Source organism: Jaculus jaculus, chromosome 6, assembly GCF_020740685.1.
Source record: "Jaculus jaculus isolate mJacJac1 chromosome 6, mJacJac1.mat.Y.cur, whole genome shotgun sequence".
Taxonomy (NCBI): domain Eukaryota; kingdom Metazoa; phylum Chordata; class Mammalia; order Rodentia; family Dipodidae; genus Jaculus; species Jaculus jaculus.
Genome location: NC_059107.1, coordinates 109,974,026 through 109,997,472, shown reverse-complemented (window position 1 = coordinate 109,997,472; position 23,447 = coordinate 109,974,026). Strand labels below are relative to the sequence as shown.

At 38.7% G+C, this 23,447-nt stretch overlaps 1 protein-coding gene across 15 annotated transcripts in view; it reads left to right on the top strand.

The window, feature by feature from the left end:
• The window catches only part of Grip1 (glutamate receptor interacting protein 1), a 667,112-nt gene that overhangs the window by 457,132 nt on the left and 186,533 nt on the right, over window positions 1–23,447 (top strand). For 12 of the 15 annotated variants that reach the window (XM_045151473.1, XM_045151484.1, XM_045151483.1 and 9 more), the window contains exon 2: window positions 21,760–21,840. The exons of the other annotated variants lie outside the window; for them this stretch is intronic. In XM_045151473.1, coding sequence (XP_045007408.1) covers window positions 21,760–21,840 — 81 coding nt within the window. The remainder of the gene's footprint in view (window positions 1–21,759; window positions 21,841–23,447) is intronic. 15 annotated transcript variants of the gene reach the window in all.

Here is a 23,447-nt window from a genome sequence, read left to right as displayed (position 1 = left end):
CACAGCCTCACCTTTTCTGGGTAGCTGCTACGGTGGCCTAAACCTAAACAAGGACAACCTGCTGTGGCCACGGCGAAGGAAATGTTCCAAACATTCCCCCACTTAAAAGGAATAAACAATAGCAAAGTTCTCCCATGTTTAATAGGGCCCAGGCATCTCAGTTTTCAGGAACTGCCCCCATACCACTGCCAGTCTTGCTTCCCCAAATCTTTGTGCTACAAGGTGCTTAAGACTATCCTGTATACTTCAGTAATATGTTCCTTACCTGAAGCTACCCAGATAAAGGGATAGAGCTATAGGGATTTTTGGAGGTAATGTTCAGGGATATTTGTGGAAAGAAACTATAAGAATCATTTAAGCCTTTTATGGTGAAATTTGTAACAGGAATATCATTTACTTATACCTAAAAATATCTTCCAAATTCTGATACAGGTGTACTGTTCAATAAAAGTTGCCACTTATTAGGAACAAGGGTGTATTCATTGAAAAAAATCAAATCAAATTTATGATCTAATGTCATATTTTTTGTGCTCTGTAGAGTGGTACTGAATCTGAGCTTCATTGTATAGTCAATGAACTGCTGAATATTAATCTATGTGTAATGCAAAGGAACAGCCTGTATATGGGTGCTGCACCAGGGACATTGTAAAGAGGATATTATGTGGTTTCCAAGGCCCTTCCCATCCCTAGACTGTGGTCTTCTAGAAGCAGGATTTCGTTACTTTAAATTGTTGTCTATGGGATTTTATTTGTCATGTGTAACTATTATATGCTCCATCTATCAATCACTCCACATATTACACATTCAAAATACACTAACAAAATACTTACCAAACACCTACTCCATGCTAAGACAGATAGGGAAATGTACTAGAAAGCTGATGTTCTCATAAAGATTATATTCTATAGGAGAGACACTAGACAGTTCAAGAAATATACATGTCACTTCTTGATATCAGGATAAAATACTTCTTGGCATTAGGATAAGGTAAATAGGATAAAAATAAGTCAGTGGACTGAGTGTGCCTTAGGGAAAAGGAGGAGAGTTTGGAAAAGGATGATCAAGAATGAAGAGATGATGATATGGGCAAGATGGTAAGAAGAAGTCTACTTATAGGATCATCTGGGAAAATAGTGTTCCATGAAGAATACATAGACAGTCTAAAAGCTCTTAGGTGAGAATGACTATGTCATGTTGAAGTGGTAGGAAAGCCAATGTAGCTTGCATGTGGTGCACACAGTGAATGATGGGCTATGAGGTCAGGAGCAAGGGTGCAGGCCAGGTAACACTGGGCATTATAGACTGAGGCCAGGTGTTGGAATATTCTGCTAAAGATAATGGGAACCCTAAGCTGAGGAGTCGGTAGTCTTACCCTTGTCCCTATGACACAGTGCCCGCCATAGTAACGTAAGGATGAATTCTGGCTCCCAGTTTCAGAAGTTTCTGTTCATCCTAGTGAAGACGGTATAAAGAGGAGCAGCCTGTTTTAATAATGAAGAAGATATGTTTTCATGATTTCATGAGAGAGAGAGAGAGAGAAAGAGAGGGAGAGGGAGAGAGAGAGAGAGAAAGCGAATGAGAGAAAGCAGGCATGATCTTACTTTTTTTATATTCTGTCATGGTCCCCAGCCTATTGGATGGCACCACTCACATTAAGAGTATTTTCTCCTCCCTTAGTTACTCCTCTCTGAGAATATCCTCATAGAAATTCCCAAAAGAGTTGTTTACTAACCTTCTAGGCATTTTTCAATCTGAATTGGTTCAAAATTTAGGTTAGCTGTTACAAGGTGTCAACCTGACACTTTAAACAAACACATCTTCTTATAAAATAGAATATTCTGTCCCTGGTTCCCAAAAGGATCATGTCTATCTCATAATTCAAAATGCATTCAATCCATCTTCAAGAATCCCTATAGTCTTAGTATTCTCAACATTGTTCAAAAATCTCTTCTGGGACCCAAGGCTAACTGTCCTGAGTCCCTGGCAGGATTATATGCTACTGAGGTGGGTGGCTGTGGTGACTAGAATCTCAGGGAAGTTTGATTCCTCCCTCCCTCTCGTTCCATGAGTGAAATGTTGATAGCCTCATTGTCATTACCATGGACCTAGCTATCACTGTATTGTTCTGTTCATTTCATTGTCATGACTGTGAGTCAAGCTCTCTGTAGGTCACCACAGCCACTTTTTATGATGGTCAGGTATGACTCCATTGCTACACAATTTCTTGCAGGTATAGAGCATGAATAGCCTGTAGTCTTAATTCTCAAAAGACTCCTTACCCATCTGAAACCTCATGAGCACAGTGTTTAATTTCTAGATATTTTATCAGCACTTTGGTCCTCTGAGCTCCCACAAAAATTATTCATTAATCTCTGCTTATAGCATTCTAGAACTTCTCAAACCTGTATCTCCAATTTTTTTTTCCAGATTCTTTCTGCAAACTGGTTCCAAAGATTTAATAACCACATGCTTTACTTTAGTTTAGTCATAGTAATGACCATACTCCTGGTACCAATTTTCTGTATTAGTTTTCCATCACTACTGAAAATACCCATGGAAAACAACAGAAATGAGAGATTATTTATTTCATCCATTGTTTCAGATGTTTAAGTTTACCATGGCAGGGAGGGAATTGCAGAGCATCGCAGTTCACTTCATGGCTGCCAGAAAGGAGGAGAAGGGAAGAAAAGGAAGAGGAGGGGAAAGGGAAAGAGCAGAAGAAGGGAGAGGACATGGGGATGAACTACAAAATGAATGAGAGTGTCTCCACCTTTGGACATGTTCTTTCTTTCCCTTTTATTTAGTTCCTCCCCCACCCCAGCCAATTGATGGTACAGTCCACACTTAATATGGGTCTTCTTCCTTAGCTAATTCAACATGAAAGTGCCCTGTCGCACAAAGAGAAATGTGCTCTGTTAGTCTTTCAGCTGCTTTTCGACCCAGTTAGCTGGTCAAGTTATGCATCCTCAACACCCAAGTATGTATTTGGTGAAAATATATATATTTAAGTTTTGTAAAATAACCTTTATAGTCATGAGCGGAGTAGGTGGGCAGGTTTTAGAGAGTGTCTCAATAGTACAGGTGAGAAGAGAACTGACCCCATAATGCTTCTGAAATATCAATAATGAAGAGATCAGGGAAGCAGCTTTTAAATAGTTTTATTTTAAATAATTAAAGATGTTGCATATTCAAACATGAAGGGCCTTATGACTAGAAGTGGGTGCTGCCTACACTACGTTTTAAATTTGTACTATTTGTATAGTTTTAAACTCCTAAGCCAGGCATGGTGGCATATGCCTTTAATCCCAGAACTGGGAAGGCAGAGGTAGGAAGATCACTGTGAGTTCAAGGCCAGGCTGGGACTAGAGTGAGTTCCAGGTCAGCCTGGTCTAGAGTGAAATTGTGCCTCAAAAAATGTGTGTGTGTGTGTGTGTGTGTGTGTGTGTGTGTGTGTGTGTGTAAAGTTTCCTGCATGCAGAAGCATTTTATTTTATACTAGGACAGAATAAACCTAAATTTAATGAAAAGTCATGTGCCTTAATAGTGACTCAGGAAACATGAACAAATCAGTTTGCCCTGGGCAGTCTTCCAACTGATTCTCCTCCTAGCTGAGATATGATTTATAATACACAAGAGCACTTGCCTTTTGTAATAGTTCACTTTTTAAAACTAAAATTGCATAGAAATAAATTAGAAAGTTCTTTTTCTAAAAAGAGTTGTTTCCAAAGTGGATGGTAATAGCACCCTGTTCCGTGTTGTCATTTATCATGCAAAGCAAGAAGACTGGTGTAGTCTCATTATGTAAAGGTTATAGATGCTGTATTATTCGATTGTTTTTCATTCTATTTAATTAAAATGCTGAAGTAGGTTGTAACATGCACAAAGCTTCATATTTGCAGCTACTGTGCATTTCAGAGTTGGGCTTTATACAACACAACATCTTTGAAAGTACTTAATGGAAAAAAAATACAAACCAGATTTGTGTAATTAGTGATAACTATGCATAAAAGATCAGGTGAGAAAATTTCTCCCTTATTCTAACTTAAAGTTTTACAAGGAACATTAGTTATAGGGCCATCAGGGCCCAATTAAAGTAGTAATTTAATATGTGATTTCCAGGTGCCATGACAGCATTGGCATTTGCTCACCTGATGTGTCTAGTTTTAGGTTCTGTAAGGCCTCTGGGAAAATTTACCATTTTATGTGTTAAGGAAATGTTTGATGCTTAATGGGTTTCTGGGTATTGGGAGGATTATTGAACTATTCTTCTAAGAGCCATCCTAACTCATTCTAGTTATTATGTGTGAAAAATAATGGCTTTGTTCTTGGTGTTTGGTTCCTATCTTTCCCTCATAGTAAGATAACATGAAAAAGTAAATTCTAAACTTTAAAAAATATTTTATTTGCATTATCCTGATATCTTCCAAATGTGCTTAAAAATTAAATGGAGTCTGGAGAGATGGCTTAGCAATTAAGGCACTTTCTTGCAAAGCCAAATGACCTGGGTTCAATTCCCCAGTACCCACATAAGCCAGATGCATGTGTCATATGCATCTGGAGTTCATTTTTTTGCAGTGGCTAGAGGACATGGTGTGTCTATTCTCTCGCTTTCCACCTTATCCTTCTCTCTCTCTTTCAAATAAATAGATAAAATATTTAAAAACTTAAATGTGTTCAACCTACAGCCTATGGACTTCATGCTTGTGATCCAACACAGAATTTTTTTATAACTCCATCACATAGTTCTCAAGCATGAACTTTACATGTAACAGTGTAACACAAATGTGCATATGCTCTCACAACCTATAGGCTAGGATTGGAACCCCCTCACATTATCCTGATCAATTCCCACAAGTTTGAAAAATAGATATTATTATCCCTTTGTGAAGGATGAGAAAATTGAAGCTTAGAGAATTCATTAATTTTCTTCCACAGTAAATGGAGAAAGGAAGTTTCAAAAACTTTGTGGACATAAAAATGCATGTGTGCATCCTCTATCCTTTGTCATCTCTCCAAAAATAACCTGTATTCTCCTTTCCAGCTGTTTGTAGCCAGACTAGATGGAGATAAAGTGGGAAACATTAAGCATTGCATGTATGTGGTAGAATACAGACATGCACTCTTTGGGGATAAACCCATAAAGTCCTGTGTGGAAAAGAAACAATTACCATTTCAGGTTTATGTTCAACTGACTTATCTTTGCTGGTGGCCGAAAAAGCAAATGTGGCATGTTGCCCTCTTCCTGTCTGTAATATCTGTAACAGGTCTATGTATGTGACTTGCCACCCAATGAGAAGAGACCATCTCATGGGTACACATCTGATCCCTAAGTTTGATAAGCATTGTTCACAGAGCAACTACACCTCAGATAACCCTGTGGGGTCATAGTGTAAGCATTCAGCCATTGCACTATGCGTCATTCAATTATACATGTATGTGATGCAAGAAGGGTCAAAAGTGAAAAGATAAAGGAAATGGAAAAGGAGAGTTTAAAATATGCACGTTGCCTGAGGCTTTCTAATCTTTTTTGTGGCCAAATTTTAACATTCTTCATTTTAACTATATTTGTAGATATCTAACAAAAGTGGCAAATATCTTTGCTTGGCTTAAAAAAAAATTTTTTTTGACTTAATCAGTTTTAGCTAAGCTTTCTCATAACTGCAGTAGAGAAAAGATACACCGGAAATCATCCCCTCAAGGGAGGTCGCTGACAGAGTAGCATCAGTGGTGCTTGCATATTTCACTTTTATTATCTCTGTTTACATAAAGGTGACAGTTTTCAGATAAAGCACAAATGCGTTTATTTATTCAAGCAATACATCCCTAATTGTCAAAGAGGCAAACGTCTGAGCTCTAGTGCACCCACACTAGCCATTATGTGTGGTTTACTCTTTCTATCACAATAAATATCAAGGGTTTTGTTAAGCTCGCCTTAAGCAAAATAGAAGCCAATAAAGGCTGCGGTTTTACTTTGGAGAATTATGAAAGTAGGTAGTGCTCAAAATGAGTACACAAATTGTTCAGTCGATCTCCATACAAATGCATACCTTTATGCAGTGAGCGTGTGGGCAACACACATGAGTATTCATGACCCACCTCTACCATATCTGCAGTTTGAGATGTCAGTTCTTCACTTTGGGCCACTGAAATAAACTAATTTCTCACCGACCTGTTCCTCTGTTCTGCAGACTGTGAAATTGCGGTGCATATTTTTCATATTTGTGGGCTGTCTCTCTAAGTTAAATTATAGTTTCTCTAACAGCATCTCTAGATATCATGTAGAAATGCTAAATGTAGAATCCCACAGCCTAGACATTCTATAAATTAATGGAGGCATGTCACGTACATTTTTCGAAATTTGGAAGTTTCTAGAGTATTATAGAAGCTCAGCACCAACTTGGCTTTTACGATTGACTTTGAATTCCTAGTCTTCCCACTGCAGGCCTCAGTAAGAAGGGGTAAAGATGGTAGTTTCCGACTTCACCCTATTGTATGTTGTCCTGTAGGTTAGGAAAGGAGGGATATGCTGGGGTTGAGAACCCTTTTGAATCACCTGTTCATGTGTATTTTCTTAAAATTGTACTTATGTAGATGACGAAAATATGTCCATACATGTATGTGTATATATGTATCTAGCTTGTGTGTATATATACATATGTAAACATTACTTCCTGTCTTTATCCTATAGCACTGGCATGCAATTAATCTAGAAATGTAAGCAATATTTATGTTAAAATTAATGACTGATTTGCTTGCTTGCCAATATATATATTTTTTTTGAAAAACCTTGGTTTCAAAAATACCATGATTTAATATTACATCTTGGACACTCTCTTTTCTAATGCTTTCCTCATGATTCCAAAATGCCTGAAGGCAAGTTACATGGCAGATGAGACTGAGTGAGCAAATTTCAGTTATCACAAATGAATGTCCTCTAAGGTATTATTGTTAATAGAATCCATTGTAGTTTTACATGATTACTTTCATGACTGAAGGGTCCCAAAGCAGATTCAAAATTCAATAATGAAACTGACAAACAATGATGGCAGGAAAGATTTCTTTTATTCTAGATGTTTGTAAATGTCAGTAACTTGTTAATTGGAAAGCTCGAATAGTCCTACAGAGTACAATACTACAAAATCAATTTAGAATTATACATGTGCATGTTGTGGTGTGGAATTACATTTTCCCCATTCATCCCAATTAAGTATAAAAGCTGAATGTTTGTTCAGGCAAGATTTATGGGAAGTTGATGGGGTAGACATAACCCAAGGAGAATTAGACAAGCAAGTAATTGATGAGGAAATTGTGTATCTGAATAATTTGTCTCAAAAACATTTAGACAGTGTGAAAATCTTTGGACTATTAAATCTAGGTACCTAGGTTTTAATTTTTACTTTGCTACTGACAAATTGAGTTATAGCAGGCCATTAATACCAATGAATTTCTCAAGCTAAAAACTCAGGGAATGGTTGTCCATACTTCAACATAAAAAGATTTATGTCAAGTATTTGTATCAATGTGTTTGGACAGCATGAAAATGAGTCTGCAATAGTCAGATACCACTTTTCACAATGGCTGTTGAATTGAGGCAGTCTGGTAACACCAGGTGAAGAATCGTCTTTGGCATCAGGCAAGCCTGAGTTCACATCCTGTCTCTGATTAACGTTGGCTGCTTAGCCTTAGACAGAATTCTAATTTACTTAAGGCTCAGTTCTGCCATGTGTAATGATCAAGACTATAATAGTTGTGACTATAAAATATTAAATCTTTGCTCAAAATAGTTCATATTAGAAGTTAGTATGATAAATGCCATGAAAGAAAGATGCGTGTTTTTGTAGGAATTCTAGTGATTTCCACCTATCACTCAGCTTCCTCTCCTACTGGCGAGAATGGCCTCACCGCTTGAACAATGCTGCTCCAAATCTTGGCCCTTTAGTTATGCTCTTCTATTCAGTTCTCTTAAGCACTCTATGAGGTAATACAACTTCCATTGTCCAAGGGAGGAAGCTGAAGCTCAGAGAGAATAAGCACCTCACCCAATGCCACATGCCAGCCAGTGAACTGACATGCATCCTTGACTTAACTTCCCACCCGTGATCGTGCAGGCAACTCTAACTTAACTCAGTGGGTAAAAGAAGAAAGACAGGAAGGTGATATGGGGATTACTGGGGAAGAAGAAAGGTGTAGATGGGAGGAGAGCAGGGATAATAGAGGGTAATTAGGGAAAATAAGATCAGAATACATTAAACATATGTATGAAAATGTCATAAACGGCCTGGTGTGGTGGTACATGCCTTTAATCCCAGCACTTGGGAGGCCAAGGTAAGAGGATTTCAAGAGAGCCTGAGACTACCTAGTGAATTACAGGTCAGCCTGGGCTACAGCGAGACCCTACCTTGAAAAAAAATAAATAAAACATTTTAAAAACCCTAAATAGGGATGGAGAGATGGCTTAGTTGTTAAGCACTTGCCTGTGAAGCCTAAGGACCCTGGTTCGAGGCTCAACTTCCCAGGACCCACGTTAGCCAGATGCACAAGTGGGTGCACACGTCTGGAATTAGTTTGCAATGGCTGGAGGCCCTGGCATGCCCATTCTCTCTGCCTCTCTCTATTTGCCCCTCTCTCTGTCTGTCTGTCACTCTCAAATAAATACATAAAAATAACAAAATATAAAAATAAAAATAAAAACCCTAAATAAATGTCTAAAGGCTTTACTGTCTGTGTACAAAAGTGTTTCTGTCCTAACACTTGCATGGTGTTGTCTATATAATCACAGGCTCTTACAGTAATACCAGAAAGTATCGAAAGTACAGCTTTAAATAACAAAAATCACAGACTGCTGAGATTCTGACAGACATGATAAATCCTGCTTTAATCATGCATTAAAAACACATGTCATCTGTCTAGAAAGCAGTCATCTGTTATTGCTTGACCTAGCAATGAATTAGTCAAGCAAAATGTGTGACAACTCCAGACAAATATATGTATTATCTTATTCCCAAGGCACCTGAATGTGATTTCTGCCCTCTTCCCCTTGGGGATACGAAGGTATTGCTTCTGAAGTGATATTCACTTAAAAAGTGGGCTGCATTCTTGGAATATGCAAAACAAAACAAAACAAAAAGCTGTAAAGGTTAAAAAAAATGAGTTGGCAAAAAAAGTTCTGAAATTACCTGATACCAGGACAGGTGAAATGACCCAGCTCCAGGAAAGATGGCCGTGTTGGAACAATTAGTCATGGTGTAATCACCTTGGGTCTGAAAGCTCCCTGTGAAATTCTTGTCTAGTGGAGTCCCTGCTGCTCTGCCCAGTGACCCAAGTGTATGAGTCACTTCTGAGGCTGTGTCATTTTTTAACTATTTTAATTTTATTTATTTATTTGAGAGAGAGAGAGAGAGTGGGAGAGAGAGAGAATGGGTGAGCCAGGGCCTCCAGCCACTGCAAACAAACTCCAGATGCATGTGCCCCCTTGTGCATCTAGCTTATGTGGGTGCTGGGGAATTGAACCTGGGTCCTTTGGCTTTATAGGCAAACACCTTAACTGCTAAGCCATCTCTCCAGCCCCTGAGGCTGTCTTAACTGCAGTCTTCCTAATCCAGAGCAAAGCGATTTCTCCAGATGGGCTTGGGAGAACCAGAAGGGAGGACAGACTCCATCTCCTTTCAAGTGCACAATTCATGCCAACTTTTTTTTTTTTTTTTTTTTTGGTTTTTCAAGGAAGGGTCTCACTCTAGCCCAGGCTGACCTGGAATTCACTATGGAGTCTCAGGGTGGCCTCAAACTCACGGCAATCCTCCTACCTCTGCTTCCCGAGTGCTGGGATTAAAGGCGTGCACTACCACGCCCGGCTCATGCCAATATTTTATTCACTGCCTTACTAGATGTCTCCTGGCCCCAAATTTATTCACATCCTCTGGCTACATGAACACTAGTGAAAGATTTGAAATATTGTTTGCAGCAGGTTATGAACATGTTGACTAGAATATTAAAGGAGAAAAGAGAATGCCCCATATTTATTCATTTGGGGGATTCTAAAGCACTTGCATAAACCTGATCATGAATGCTCTATCAGTAGAGAAGAGCTGGCATAAAGTGGGAGTTAGAGAGATAAATTCAGCCAGATTTCATCTCCTCAGTACTTGCAGCCTCTTGGCTAAAAGGCATTCTTGCAAGGAATTTGTTTATGTGCTAGAAAGAACCTTGAGTCTTACTTCATAAATTAAAGCAGGAATTTGTGACACAGAAATGCGATACAAAAATTGGGTAAGGTGATATTTTTTTCCTAAATTGAAATTTCAGGAGATCATCAAATACTGTCCCAAGTCCCTATATCAATGACATTTATATTGATTCAGAACATACTCAATTGTAACTTTAATGTGAAGGAGTGCTTCTTTTACACAAACAAAAGAGATCCCTGAAAGAGTATATAAACAGGGAGAAAACCAGTAACATAGATGTGTAATGGAAGAAGCATCTAAAAATGTGTGGCTACAATCAGCCATTTCCTCAGCAAACCATCATACAATGAGGATCTCTGGTCTGAGGTTCCCTTTTCTATGCATTTACTTTCATTCACTAATGACTTTTGATTCACTGTATCTATTCCATGCTGATAAAGTCACACCTCTTCTTTTATCACTTCAAAAAATAGACATCTGGAATAATATTGGGGAATTTTTGTTGTTGTTGGCATGTTGGAAACATCCATTGTTTGAAAGGCTGCTATAAACTTAAGACAAGATGGAAGCTGCAGGTCACAGTTAGATTTATTTTTCAGTGAGATCAATGAACCAGGGGAGAAGTTTAGGCTTCTAACTCTAAAACCCATTCAAGGTTATGAAAGTACACGTTAATATTTTATTATCCCAGGATGCTAGACAGATTTTTAGCATGTAATATGGAAACTTGGTCAAACAGAAGAGCTAATACTGTTTTTTCTAACTCAACTTTATTTACAAATTTGCCTGCAGCAGTGTTTATCAGACTATTTATATAGTTTGCCTGCTGTTGACATTTGTTTTGGTTTATGCTGCTTAAATGAAAGCTCCCAGGCTGCTAACAAGAAAACATTTTTAGTCTATTAGATATGATAATTGAAATACTGATATTGTAAAATTTCACCCTGTCACTAATCATCACTGACATGGTAGCAACAAGCCAGAGGTGTTCTGTCCCATAACACAAACACACTCATGTATGTCCATCCCATGTCTGAGGGTCATTCACGTTTCTAAGTGGCATTGTATTCCTTCACACACTGGCACCAGATTTAGACTTCCTGAAATAAACCCAACCTGTATTTAACTTGCTTGTGTTTTGCTTCAGTCTTGACTGCACTCTGGGCACAGTACTACACTGAGGATTTCTAACACAGAAACATGTTCAATAATGTCATGGAGAAGAAGGGCTCTTAGAAGATAGTGATGTAACATAAAGCTTAATATTTTATCTACTATTTACAAAGGAAAAAAGAGATGCTGTAAGTAATTAAATAATATAATGATATAAGCAAACCCATATTGGAGTGATCAGTGTCATCATTGTTATTAGAATGCTTAAAAGCATGCTCAGTCTTTTTCATAAAGATATTTAATATTTTGTTTCATGACTTACTCAAAAAATGTAGATACTATTTTAATTATGTTTCCCAGTTTACTGCAAGACAAACTTTTATCAATGTATATCCAAATAACTTCTTCATTTCTTATACATTTTTTAAAAATATACAGAAAACTTTTAATTTCTTCAAATGTCTTAATTGTGTCTATTGATCCAACAACTCACCTGTAGTTTCTACTATACAAAATCAAACACATTCTATAACTTTCCTGGAAAATTTAGACAGGAATGAGCCGAGTTTATGCCAATGTAAATGCATACTCTCTCCTAAGGAGTTTTTTTTTTTAAATAAAAACATAAATTTAAAATGTGGTGTTAAATAGCCCATACTAGCTACCCTGAGGTAATTCATATTTCTCATCAGGTTATCATTTTGTTGCTAACTTGAATCTATGAGCATTAAACTGTGAGAATGTCTGAGAATGTCAGCTGTCATCAGTGAACAGAGAAGCCAAAAGCTTAAAGCATGTAGTCTTTTCAACATGTGGAAAACATGGACACAGACTCTGTGCAGAATTCAGGATTCTGAGATATTGAAGTAAGCTCTGATATAGTAATGAAAATGGCTCTCATGGAAGACAGTCCTGCCCTCCAGAAGTGCTGGTTCTTTGATGGCAGGGCAGGTGGCTCTTCTGTCCTGGCTAGAAGTAGCACTAAGAAGCAGCAAGGAGTTATCATTTGTGGTTCAGACACATTAGCAGCAGGAATGCCAGAGGCAGAAAATGTGCAATTTCATGCTCATTAATTTCAGAGAGGATTTACAAATTAACCTGGCTACAGATATTCTTCTTCCTAAAGGCCTGCAGACATCAAGAAGCAGAGCCACACAGACCACTTCCATGAGGTTGGTTGATCAGATGTCCAGGGCCACTGCAGCCCTCTTTGTCCCTGAATGAAGTGCAAAGGTTAAAATATGTGTTGGCGACATTCCTGCTTCTAAGACAATTATGAATATTCAAGGAAGAGCTTGTATCTGAAGGGCAAGAATTTAAGGAGTCAGTGCAATAGAAGATTCTCCCCCATATTCCTGCCAAGAGCAGGATATAAATTCATTTTCATTTGTCCTTTCCTGGGCAGGGGATAATAACTCAACACCACATCCTTTCTTTACTGAGAAGCATGTTACTACTATAATCCATCAATGGCCCCAAGTATTCTGGCTTTATTAAATCTACTCCTATAATTCAGCCATAGTAGGACTGTTAAAAGGTTTCAAGTGGTCAAGAGGTGACAGAATTAAGTCAAAACCATATTATTGCAAAGTTTTATTTTCTTTTTGAGGAAATCATACCATAAGCAATCTGATAATTGCTATCCTTGAAGCCTTGAGATTGTTGTTCAGTGTGCTTGTATATCACAGTATTTATCAGCACCATGTAGGTCTTCACTGACACAACCAGGTGAGTCAGGGCAGGTGTACCCTTGCCACTATACAGTCATAATGAAATGGTAAATCACCTGCATTCCATAGACTGATGGATCCTGGGGTACTACACCTCCAGTAGAAACCATGCAGCACTCCATGGGCCATGTTTTGAGACACAAAGAATTAAACATCAGAGCAATGAGGGAGAAAAGTGGCCCAATTTGACAGACCAACAGTAATATGCCGCACATAGGTGACAGTGTCTGTAGCTATAACAGGGAATCCCTATAAGGGAGTGTTGGTTTTTTTCTCTGTGATAAATACCTTAAAGAGTTTATTTTGGCTCCTGGTCAAAGGTTTCAGCCCATAGTCACTTGGCCTCATATGCATGAGCCAAATATCATAGTAGAGGAGCACATGGTGCAGCCAAAGCAGATCCTCTCATGGCTGACAGGAAGCAAAAAGATCAAGAAGAAGGAGCAAGAGGCAAGATACATCCCAGTGACCTACTTCCTCTGACCAGACCCTGCTTCCTATTTTTCACCACCTCTCCAGCAGGCCATTATATGATCAGTCCAGGAAGAGATTACTCCACTGATTAAGATGGAGTCCTCAGAATCAACTCATTTCCCAGAAGCCCAGTGGTGGCCATCAGGCTACCAGTACATGAGCCTGTGGAGGCCATTTCCCATTAAACCATAACAGTTGGCTATGTTATGATTCACATAATTTAGAGAGTATCCTATCATTGTGAAGAAGCCACTGTACCTCTATTTTTTAAATAAAATTTTGTTGTGTTTCGATCATTTTTAATCATTTGAAAAGCAAAAGATGGACCAGAGAAATTGCTCAGTGGCTAAGGTACTTGTCTGTGAGGTCTAATGACCCAGGTTTGATTCCCCAGTACCTATGTAAAGCCACATGCATAAAGAAGCACATGCATCTGGAGTTCATTTGCAGCAGCCAGAGGCCTTGTTGTGCCCATTCTCTCCCTCCCTCCCTTCCCCCATCCCTCTGTGTGTATTTAAAAATAAATAATTTTTTAAAAAAGAAGCAAAAGACCAGGTTGCTTGAAGAATCTGAAGCACATCTGCTGTGTCTACATTACAGAGATATAAGGAAACTTTTTCACAGTCAGGGTGGATATTAATGCCATGCAGATGGAAAATAAATCACAAAGGAGAGGAGGGAAAGGAGATGGGTGGAACAAGAAAAATCATTTCTTAATAAGAGAGTGACCCTGATAGAATAGCACCCTGCCTCTGCCTCCTGCCACCAAGCGGAGATAATTCCTTCTCTCTTCTGCCTTAGAGCTGTGTGGACTGCTTAATCAGGTGAGGGAAGAAGAACTTAACTCATCCTTAATTGTAAATTGTAAGCAGGTACACACTGTAGCTTTGATGTACCAAAGCTGTATTGCTGAAGCCTGTGTAGACCCAGTGCCTTCCACTTATGGGAAGTCCAATGTGCATCTTTTGTATGACCCAAGCAACAGGGCTATTTTAATCAGGGATGACAAATAATTCAGGATTGAAGTGGGGTACTAGGCTGCAGCTTTGAGCTTGCACTTCTTTAAATTATGTGGGACTCTGTAGTTCACCTTGTATTTCACACTAATGAGAAGAGGAAAGCATAACTCTCTTTTCTTATCAAAACCTTTTGTCAGCTATCCCTCAGGAATTCTTGCTTAAATTTTCAAATGCCCCATAAAACCACCAATGCAGTAAACTTAACTACAGAATGAGAGTACAAGAGAAAGAAATAGCCACTATGGAATATGCTCGTGATAGACCATGATATGATGTTCACAGGACCAGAACTCAGAAAAGATTGTAGTCTTCCACCAATACAAAAATTTTATGTTAGCTGAAAGCTTAATACAACTTGATTTTTCATTTTTCTGATTGCAAAAATTCTACACCAGGCCACGGCCCCCCCCCCCCCGCTCTCTCTTTCTGTCTTTCTCTCTCTCCCCCTGTATCAGATCTCCACCAGTTCTCCTAAGTACCGGCTTATTCTCCCTCTAAGAAGAATGATACACCATGTTCCACTCGCAAACTGATGAGGTAACAAGAGTGCCACAAATACCATTCCACTTCACTTTCATTATCCTTTATTCACTTTAATTCTTAGTTTGCACATAGTAGGCACTAAAATTTGTGAAAGTTAATTAAATTTAAGGGACAGATTACTGCCTCACAGTGGTTTTTATTGTGTTCCTTTTTGGAAAATGGCATTTTCTTCTGAGCTTGAAATGACATGTGTGATCACTGTGGCATGTGCTGCCTATCTCCTTGCTGCTGGCAAATAGCCATAACATTTAACTGCACTACATGTCTTTTTTTATTATTACTAATCAACAAGCTGAGGATGTGCTGGCTTAGCAGTGCCTCAGTTGTGCATAATTAGTTGCTAGGAATTGTGTAGCATGGGCTGACTAGTCTCCACCAAAGGAAATTAAATTTTTGTTCTTCAATGAAACCCTGTGCCAAGATTTGTGAACTATGATCGTATCTGGTTTTTCTGGAAAGTTCAGATCCTGGAAATGGAATGGGCACAGGAGCCAGGTGGGTTATGTATGGCACACTGGACACCAGGAAATATTAGCAGATATGAGAACGTGAAGAGCCTGAGCCCCTTCCCTCCAGGGATCCTCCCAGGTCCAGTGTGGGCTCTGTCCATGATGCAGAGTTCAGCCTCCCTTCTTAGAGCCCTGCTGTTTGCTTTCCGACTCTATGAACACCAGATTCACTTAGAACGTATACTTATATCAAATGACTGGTGTTTGCCTCCCTTGGTCTTAGCACATGAGAGCACTGACCAAATTGTGCTAAATGAGGAACAGATGTCCCCCATTCCCCATTGTTTTCCCTCTGTTTTAAGTGTATGCCTGACTAAGCCCTTTCTGAGCTTCTGTCACCACGTCAAGTCCCCCTGTTAACAGAGGACATATTAATGGCCTCATGGGATGGCTCTGCAAAAGGATCCGTGTTCTTCACTGTTATTAGCAATATTCAAGCCCTTAGGACAGTGGGAGGCCATCATGTGTGATGGTGATTTTCTAGCTGCTGAGATGTCATTAGAAAAAGCTGGCAGTTCTGATACCCTGAGATGCCCTTGTTACGGCATTTATGTCAGTGAGCTGACTTGTTAAATATCTGCTCTTCTCCTCATGAGACTTTTAGGTTAGGATCCCTTGTCAATAGTGTCTATCACCAAAGTCAAAGCTGAGTCTGGGGTGAAAATCAGGATTCTTTCACTCAAAAAATTATTTTAAAGGGTGTCTGCTTGGCGAGGTGTTGTGTACCTTTTATCCTGGCACTCCGAAGTAGAGGCAAGAAGATCAGGAATGCAAGACCAGTTTCAATTGCCTAGCAGGTTTAGAACCCACGTGAGCTACAATGCCACCTTGCCTCAAAAATAAATATTGTTTCATAAATGTTCCTAAAACCTGAATAAAAAGAAAAAATATTTTAGTATCAGTTTTATGAAGAGTCATGTTTTTAAAAGCATACACTGTTGTTAATTCTTAATATATGTTGGGTATTGTGACTTTAAAGGGAATAGTCTTTAAACCTAGAAAAAGAAATAATGAAAATCAGAGGCAGAAGAAGGGAAGAAAAGGAAAGGAAAGGAAAAGGTAAAGAGGAAGCGAAGAAGGAAGGAAGGGAGGAGGAAAGGAAGAAATGTAGCAGAAGGAAGAAAAGGAAGAAGGCAGAGTTAGGAGAAAAGCCAGGCATGGTGGCTCACACCTGTAATCCCCATACTTGGAAGGCTGAGGTATGAGTTGAAGACCATTCTGAGCTACAGAATGAGTTCTGGGTCAGCCTAGATCAGAATGAGAACCTGTCAGAAAAATAAAGAGGAAAGAATATTTGTCCATCAATGTAGATTTAATGAGTGTCCACCATATGCCAGGTACTCTTCTAGATATTTTAGTTCTCAATGGTTTCTTATTTGATCTACTTTTATTCATTTCTGTATTTGGATGGAAATTGAAAGAGTCTGGTAGTATCTCTAATGAATCAAAAGAAAACTATTGGGCTGGAGAGATGGCTTAGCAGTTAAGCGCTTGCCTGTGAAGCCTAAGGACCCCGGTTCAAGGCTCCATTCCCCAGGTCCCATGTTAGCCAGATGCACAAGGGGGCGCACGCGTCTGGAGTTCGTTTGCAGTGGCTGGAAGCCCTGGTACGCCCATTCTCTCTCTCTCTCTCTCTCTCTCTCTCTCTCTCTCTCTCTCTCTCTCTAACTGCCTCTTTCTCTATCTGTCACTCTCAAATAAATAAGTAAAAATAAACAAAATATTAAAAAAAAAAGAAAACTATTAACACATATCTTAAAATGTAATTGCTCTTTTAGGACCATCCTGGAGAACAAGGAGTTATATTGACATTTCTTTTAGACTTTTATCTTTTAAAAGAGAGGTTAAGAATAAAAATTGGGGCTGGAGAGATGGCTTAGTGGTTAAGCGCTTGCCTGTGAAGCCTAAGGACCCTGTTTTGAGGCTTGATTCCCCAGTACCCACGTTAGCCAGATGCACAAGGCGGCACAGGTGTCTGGAGTTCATTTGCAGTGGCTGGAGGCCCTGGCGTGGCCATTCTCTCTCTCTCTCTCTCTCTCTCTCTCTCTCTCTCTCTCTGTCACTCTCAAATAAATAAATAAAAATGAACAAAAAAATTAAAAAGGAAAGAAATTTGTTCTACAGTTCTCTTTTTGCATATCTATATATGCTTTATGTTAAGCAAACAAGGTGGGAGGAATGGTATTTTTACACACAAATTGATAAGGTCAACATATTTCTGTAGGTTTCTCCACAGTAAGTACCTATACCATCCCGTGCAAGACCTCTAGTGGCTCATGTGTGTAGTCATGGTCCACGATACTGATGCAGCATCATGTGAGCCCGGTGACTTGTAAAATATTGTTTATCCAAGAGGAAATAACATTAAAAAAAGAAAAGGTGAAAGAATATGAAAGTAAGAAATTTAGTCTAGACTCACTGTAATGTATATTTCCTTCTATAAAGTTATCTCTCTGGGCCTTAGTACTAAACATAAAAATTAAAATGTAGTTTAGATTGTCATATAAGTATGAATTCTAGGAATATATCTAAAAATCTGCTGGAGACATATGAAAATAACCACAAGATGTTATACTGTTTCCATGATTCTATGTAAAGGTTTAAAATGTACTCTGCACATCTTTATCCTTTAAGACCTATGCTGGAACCACTGGCCTCCTCTGTGCTTGTTCTCCATGTACATTTTCAGACAAAGTGTGAAGTAAGGACTGGCTTCTACTGAGTCACATTAAGAAGGCCGAATGTCATTCTATGATGACTAGATAAAGCCCATGATGCTTGTTCTATGATTAATGTTAAGAGGTATTCTTAGGGAAACCTTCCTAAAATATAAGAGTTAAGGACTTTAGAACACTGGTCTCCTGACATAAACAAGTGGTGCATATACAACTCCACAGTGATTACTAATACCCCCACAAGGCCTGCACTGTTGTGAGCCCATCAATATTTTTAAAATATTCATTTATTAATTATTTGAAAGAGACAGAAAGAAAGAAGTAGACTGAGACAGAGTGAGTATGGGAGCCTCAGAGCCTCCTGGCACTGGAAATAAACTTCAGACACATGTGCCACTTTGCACCTAGCTTACATGGATACTGGGAAATCAAACCCAGGCCATCAGGCTTTGCAATCAAGCATCTTTAAACACTCCAAACCAGCCTGTCAATATTTTGACATGGAAAACACAGGAGAGAAAAAAGAAAAAGAAAAAAAAATCAGAGGAAGCACTGTCTAGAAGTGGTGGGTCCTTAATGGAATGGAGGGTGGTAAAGAGACAAAGGGAATGTGACAACTAATGAGGAGGGAACAGGATTATGATCGGATTACATGTTCACATATCAAAGTTCACAGTAAAAATTATTAAAATATAGACTGTGCTTATGCAGGCAGTCTAATGTCTGGTAACACTCTGAGTACTTAGAAGTCCTGAAAGGATCCCTGAAGTGCTGGTTATTTTATTAGGCTTTTCTCTCTGCCTTTAGATGCTTTCAGCCCACCTGTGGGTACTCCATTCTCTACAGAAAAATTCTGAAAAAAGGGCACAGTGTCTCCCTGACAGTTAAGGTCACTGTGTGGATGTCTGAATCTACTTGTTGCTGGGAGTTAGAGGCCAGGTGTGACCTCTAGTGTAAAAGCAATAGTGTAACTAATGTTCAAAGTATATACAAAGGAGGCATTAGTTGATCATTCACTATTGAATGTCGATTCTAATAGCAAATCCAGTGTAATTTTAAAAAATATTAAAAGAAGCAAACAAAGAGAGTTAAGTGGCACTGTGTTTCTCTGTTGCTGTCTTCTTGGTGCTCATAGTAAGTGCTGCTGGTTTCTGCATCACTTCCATTAGGAACTACAGCCTTTTTCTTGATGACTTCAGCAAGCTATTCTTAGATAATATTGAACATCTTGGTGGTCTCATCCTTTGCAACACAACTTTGGGCTACTAGATAATCACTTCTTTTCCCCAGTTCATGGAAGGAGTAAGGTTGAGGGCTGGGTATGCTGACATAGACACTGGCCAAGTGGCCATCTGTAATTCAGCTGCAATCTTTTAATGGTGCCCATCACTAGAGGACCTTTAAATCAGGGAAATTGTTTTCAAATATGAATAAGAAAACCATTTTACCAAGACTGACTACTGTAGTAATGCAAACTGGGTAAATTAATTAAATGAGAAAAATAATCTCCTTAAAATAGAGCATCAGGTACAGATCACCCCAGAGTCTCTTGGGAAAATCTCTGCTGACCTTTAAGAAAATCCAAGGTTGGACTCAACCCAAAACTATAATTAGCATGTAATATTGACAGATTGAAAGTAAAGGAAGACTAAGACTTGAGTTGATAACTCCTGAACTCCATGGTGGTGATGGACATCACCTGGCTTGGAACTTTGTCGTCATAAATGAGCAATTGCCAAGTTCTGGCCAATGAAAGAAAAAAAAATTTTAATCTAATGAATATGGTCAGAATTTTACTCAGAACCAGTCTGTTTTAATGGATGCTATGTGAAGCATGATGCCTGGTTATTAAATGAACACTGTGAAAAGAGCATTCAAGTATTCATGTGGGAATGGTGGGCCAAATGTACACTTTTGTAATAAATACCTGCATGTGTTTTGTGAGTTTTTTAAAAATAGCACTCAATATACTGTTTGCAAAGAGTCAAAGACCTGCTGCATAAGCAGCAATGATGATGTTGACTATTTTGGTATCCAAAAAGACTTTAGGGTTGGAAGAGCATAAAGAATTGTGTGATAAATGGAATATAAATATGAAACAGCATGACTGCCATTTTTACTGTTAATTGCAGTTTACAGCAGTGTTAATCTTTCCTTTTTCCATTGCTTATAATGACCTTGTTCATTTTATGAAGAAATCATGATTCATTCCAACAAGAAGTACATCCTAGTGAGAAAATGAGTTCTTCAATTTTGAAACACAAACCACTTAGTTGGAGGAATTAATATTCTCGTTCTCTGATAATAAAGCCTTTTGGCTGAATTAAACACTTGTTGTACTTAATAGTTGTCATGTGTCATAGGTTTCTTTTTAATCCTTTAATGATTTGCTGTTAAAACAACAATAGCAAACATGTTCTAGTGTGGGAAGAGGTATTCTTGGGTGGCATAACTTGACTAAATATGTGGGATAATTATTTTACATTGTATTTACTCAAGCCATATACATCCTATCCTTGAAACTCTAAAGTTTGTTCCTCCTACATCTCTTTTGCTACTTACAGATGTCTCCACATGAAGCAGGAAGAATTATCCCTTCCCATTTTACCCTGAATATGTGTCTTTCTGTGTCACTGTTTCTATATTCCAATTCATATGAAAACTTTAAAAAATAAATAAATCACATGACTTATAATTTTCTCTATGATCTTGTCACCTAGGCGTTTAGCCTCTTGTGTGACTCACAAATACATGAAGCTTTGGACCTTGTATCTTTTCTGTTACTCTCTTTATTGTTCTGTGGGTTACACTCATCTCTTTCTAACAGAGAGCCAATCAGCTCATTACAGTATCTGTTTTCTTTTGCAAAACCATCATTCCTTCCCTCTTCTCAGCTTCTCTGTTATGACCCTCCCCTCTGCTTTACCCTGGATGCAAGTTCACTTTCCAAGGACAAGCCTACTAACTCTGTTCATCTTTATTCTCCTGCAGTACTAATGCTCTGTCATGGCTTATCTGAAATAGTAACATATCTTTTCATTCCCTTTGTCCTTCTACCTGATCATTCTTAGTGCCCACTGAGCCATTTTATTCTTTCTTTGTCTTCCTGATACACATATTCACTGGTAGTTACCAATGTATGTACATGACAAGTAATTGGTATATCATCTTAGCATACTTCCTGCCATTTTATAATTTTTCCACGTACATCATCACTTTTGATCCTTTAAACTCGGAGAAGTCCATGAGGGTTGACTCCCTCTTTCATTGGGGAAGAGATTGATGTTCAAAACATTTCCAGACTCACCCCACAGCTCACCCGAGTGTACCACTCAAGCCACCAACTGTTTGTACTGAACCTGATCTCCTCTCTCTCCCTCTTACCCCCTCTCTCTCCCTCTCTCACGCTTTCTCTCTCCTTCTCTCTGGAAGAAGGATTGCAATCCATTACAGATCTCCACTGGTAGAAACTAGATGAAAATTAACCAAACCCTTCATTGTGCCTTTGCAGATGAGAGTCCCTACACTAAATCCGCCAGCCAGACAAAGCCGCCTGATGGAGCATTGGCTGTGAGGAGACAGAGCATCCCAGGTTAGACCAGACTGTTGGATTTTTCAGCTGTTTTACTAACTTATAAATCCTGTCATTGAGTGATCCTAAATAATTCCAACCTGGTACTAGAACTCATGTTATATCCCAGAGGATGGAGTGCATTTCATACAGTGAGCTCTAACAATAGTCAAAGAGTAGACCAGGAAATCTTGCCAGCCTACGAGAATTCATCCTGCAGTCTGTCATGTCAAAATCCTTTGTAACATGACTTGAATTTATATCAACTCTCATGCATTTACTCACTTCCCCTCTGTTTTCAGCAGGGAGACTCCCACTGCAGCATCCATATCTTTGCTGAGACATTGGGCAGAACAAAGGGATTCAAAATTGTGTGTGGATCATGTATGTGGAATAAAAACTGCTTCCTTCTCATCTCTTTGAATGTAAATTTGCTTCCACTGGACAAAATATAATGTGTTCATACATTTCATATTAAAAATTTGAGGGCAATTAAGCCTCAGCTGTAGGCTTTTAGAGTATAGTAGTTTTAGCAGTTTTGGAGAAACATGACATTGCATTGACTAGATTGGCCATTCTGTTGGTGAAAGGGGGACTATTCCATTGGAATCAAGAACAATGTGTGTCTCATTTCTGAACAGGCATGTCCATGATTCATACAAGAATCACATGTGGTTATTTTTAGCCTTTTCTGAAGGTTTGCTGTTATTTTAAAAAAAAAAGTGCTTGGCTTATAAAGAGACATGAGTATGCTGCACATCCTTGTTTGGTGCTTTGAAGATTCCAAAGTAATTTGAATTCTGTAATTAGTTGGCATCACCCACCACTGAGAACTCTTCTATCCCACTCTGTAAAGCATTCATTCTTACAGCTGGCCACATTTAGAAGAACTGCAGCAGCCAGCTCCCGGCTGTGCTCTCTGTCTCCTCCTTGTCAGCAGTAAGGAATTACCTACTACTTGAAGGTCAGGAAGGCCAGTTCTTTTTCAACTCCTTCTTGGCTTCTATACACTTTCTGCACTCAGCATTCCTCTGCTAAGAAGAAGTAAGAGACTTCCCACTGTCCTTTCCAACTGAGTAAAGTATTTTTAGTTGTATAAATGAAGAACGCATAGTATTTAGCTATCTGTGCCATATGCCTAAAGCACTGGAGCTAGCTTACTGTGGATTGGGACATTTGAAATTGTGAACCAAAATATATTTCCCCCATTCTGTTGTCATCTTAGGTATTTTGTCACAGTGACAAAAATCCACTGACTCTCATTAATTACTTCCTTTCAAGGGTTCACAAATGTTACAGACTTACTAAAGCACAACACATGCTTGAGGGCCAGACTCTTTCTTAAAAAGTCATTAAGACAGTCTTTTCCAAGTTATAGCTTTGGTTAATAAATTGTTTTATCATCATTCTTAGGTGATAACATATAAATGATTCTTCTTTTGTTCTCTGCTGTCTGATTTAAGTCACTGGAGCTGGGGTTTCTCTCTAGGCCTAATGGGGTGTGTTCCAGTAGTTATTCCTTGGAGAAAATTATTTTTGCTTATTCCTCATATAGTAGGGGCCAAATGGGTCAAATATCTTCAAAATATTCTCAGGTTTTTCAACCAACCAAGAAAAAAAGAAAAGTC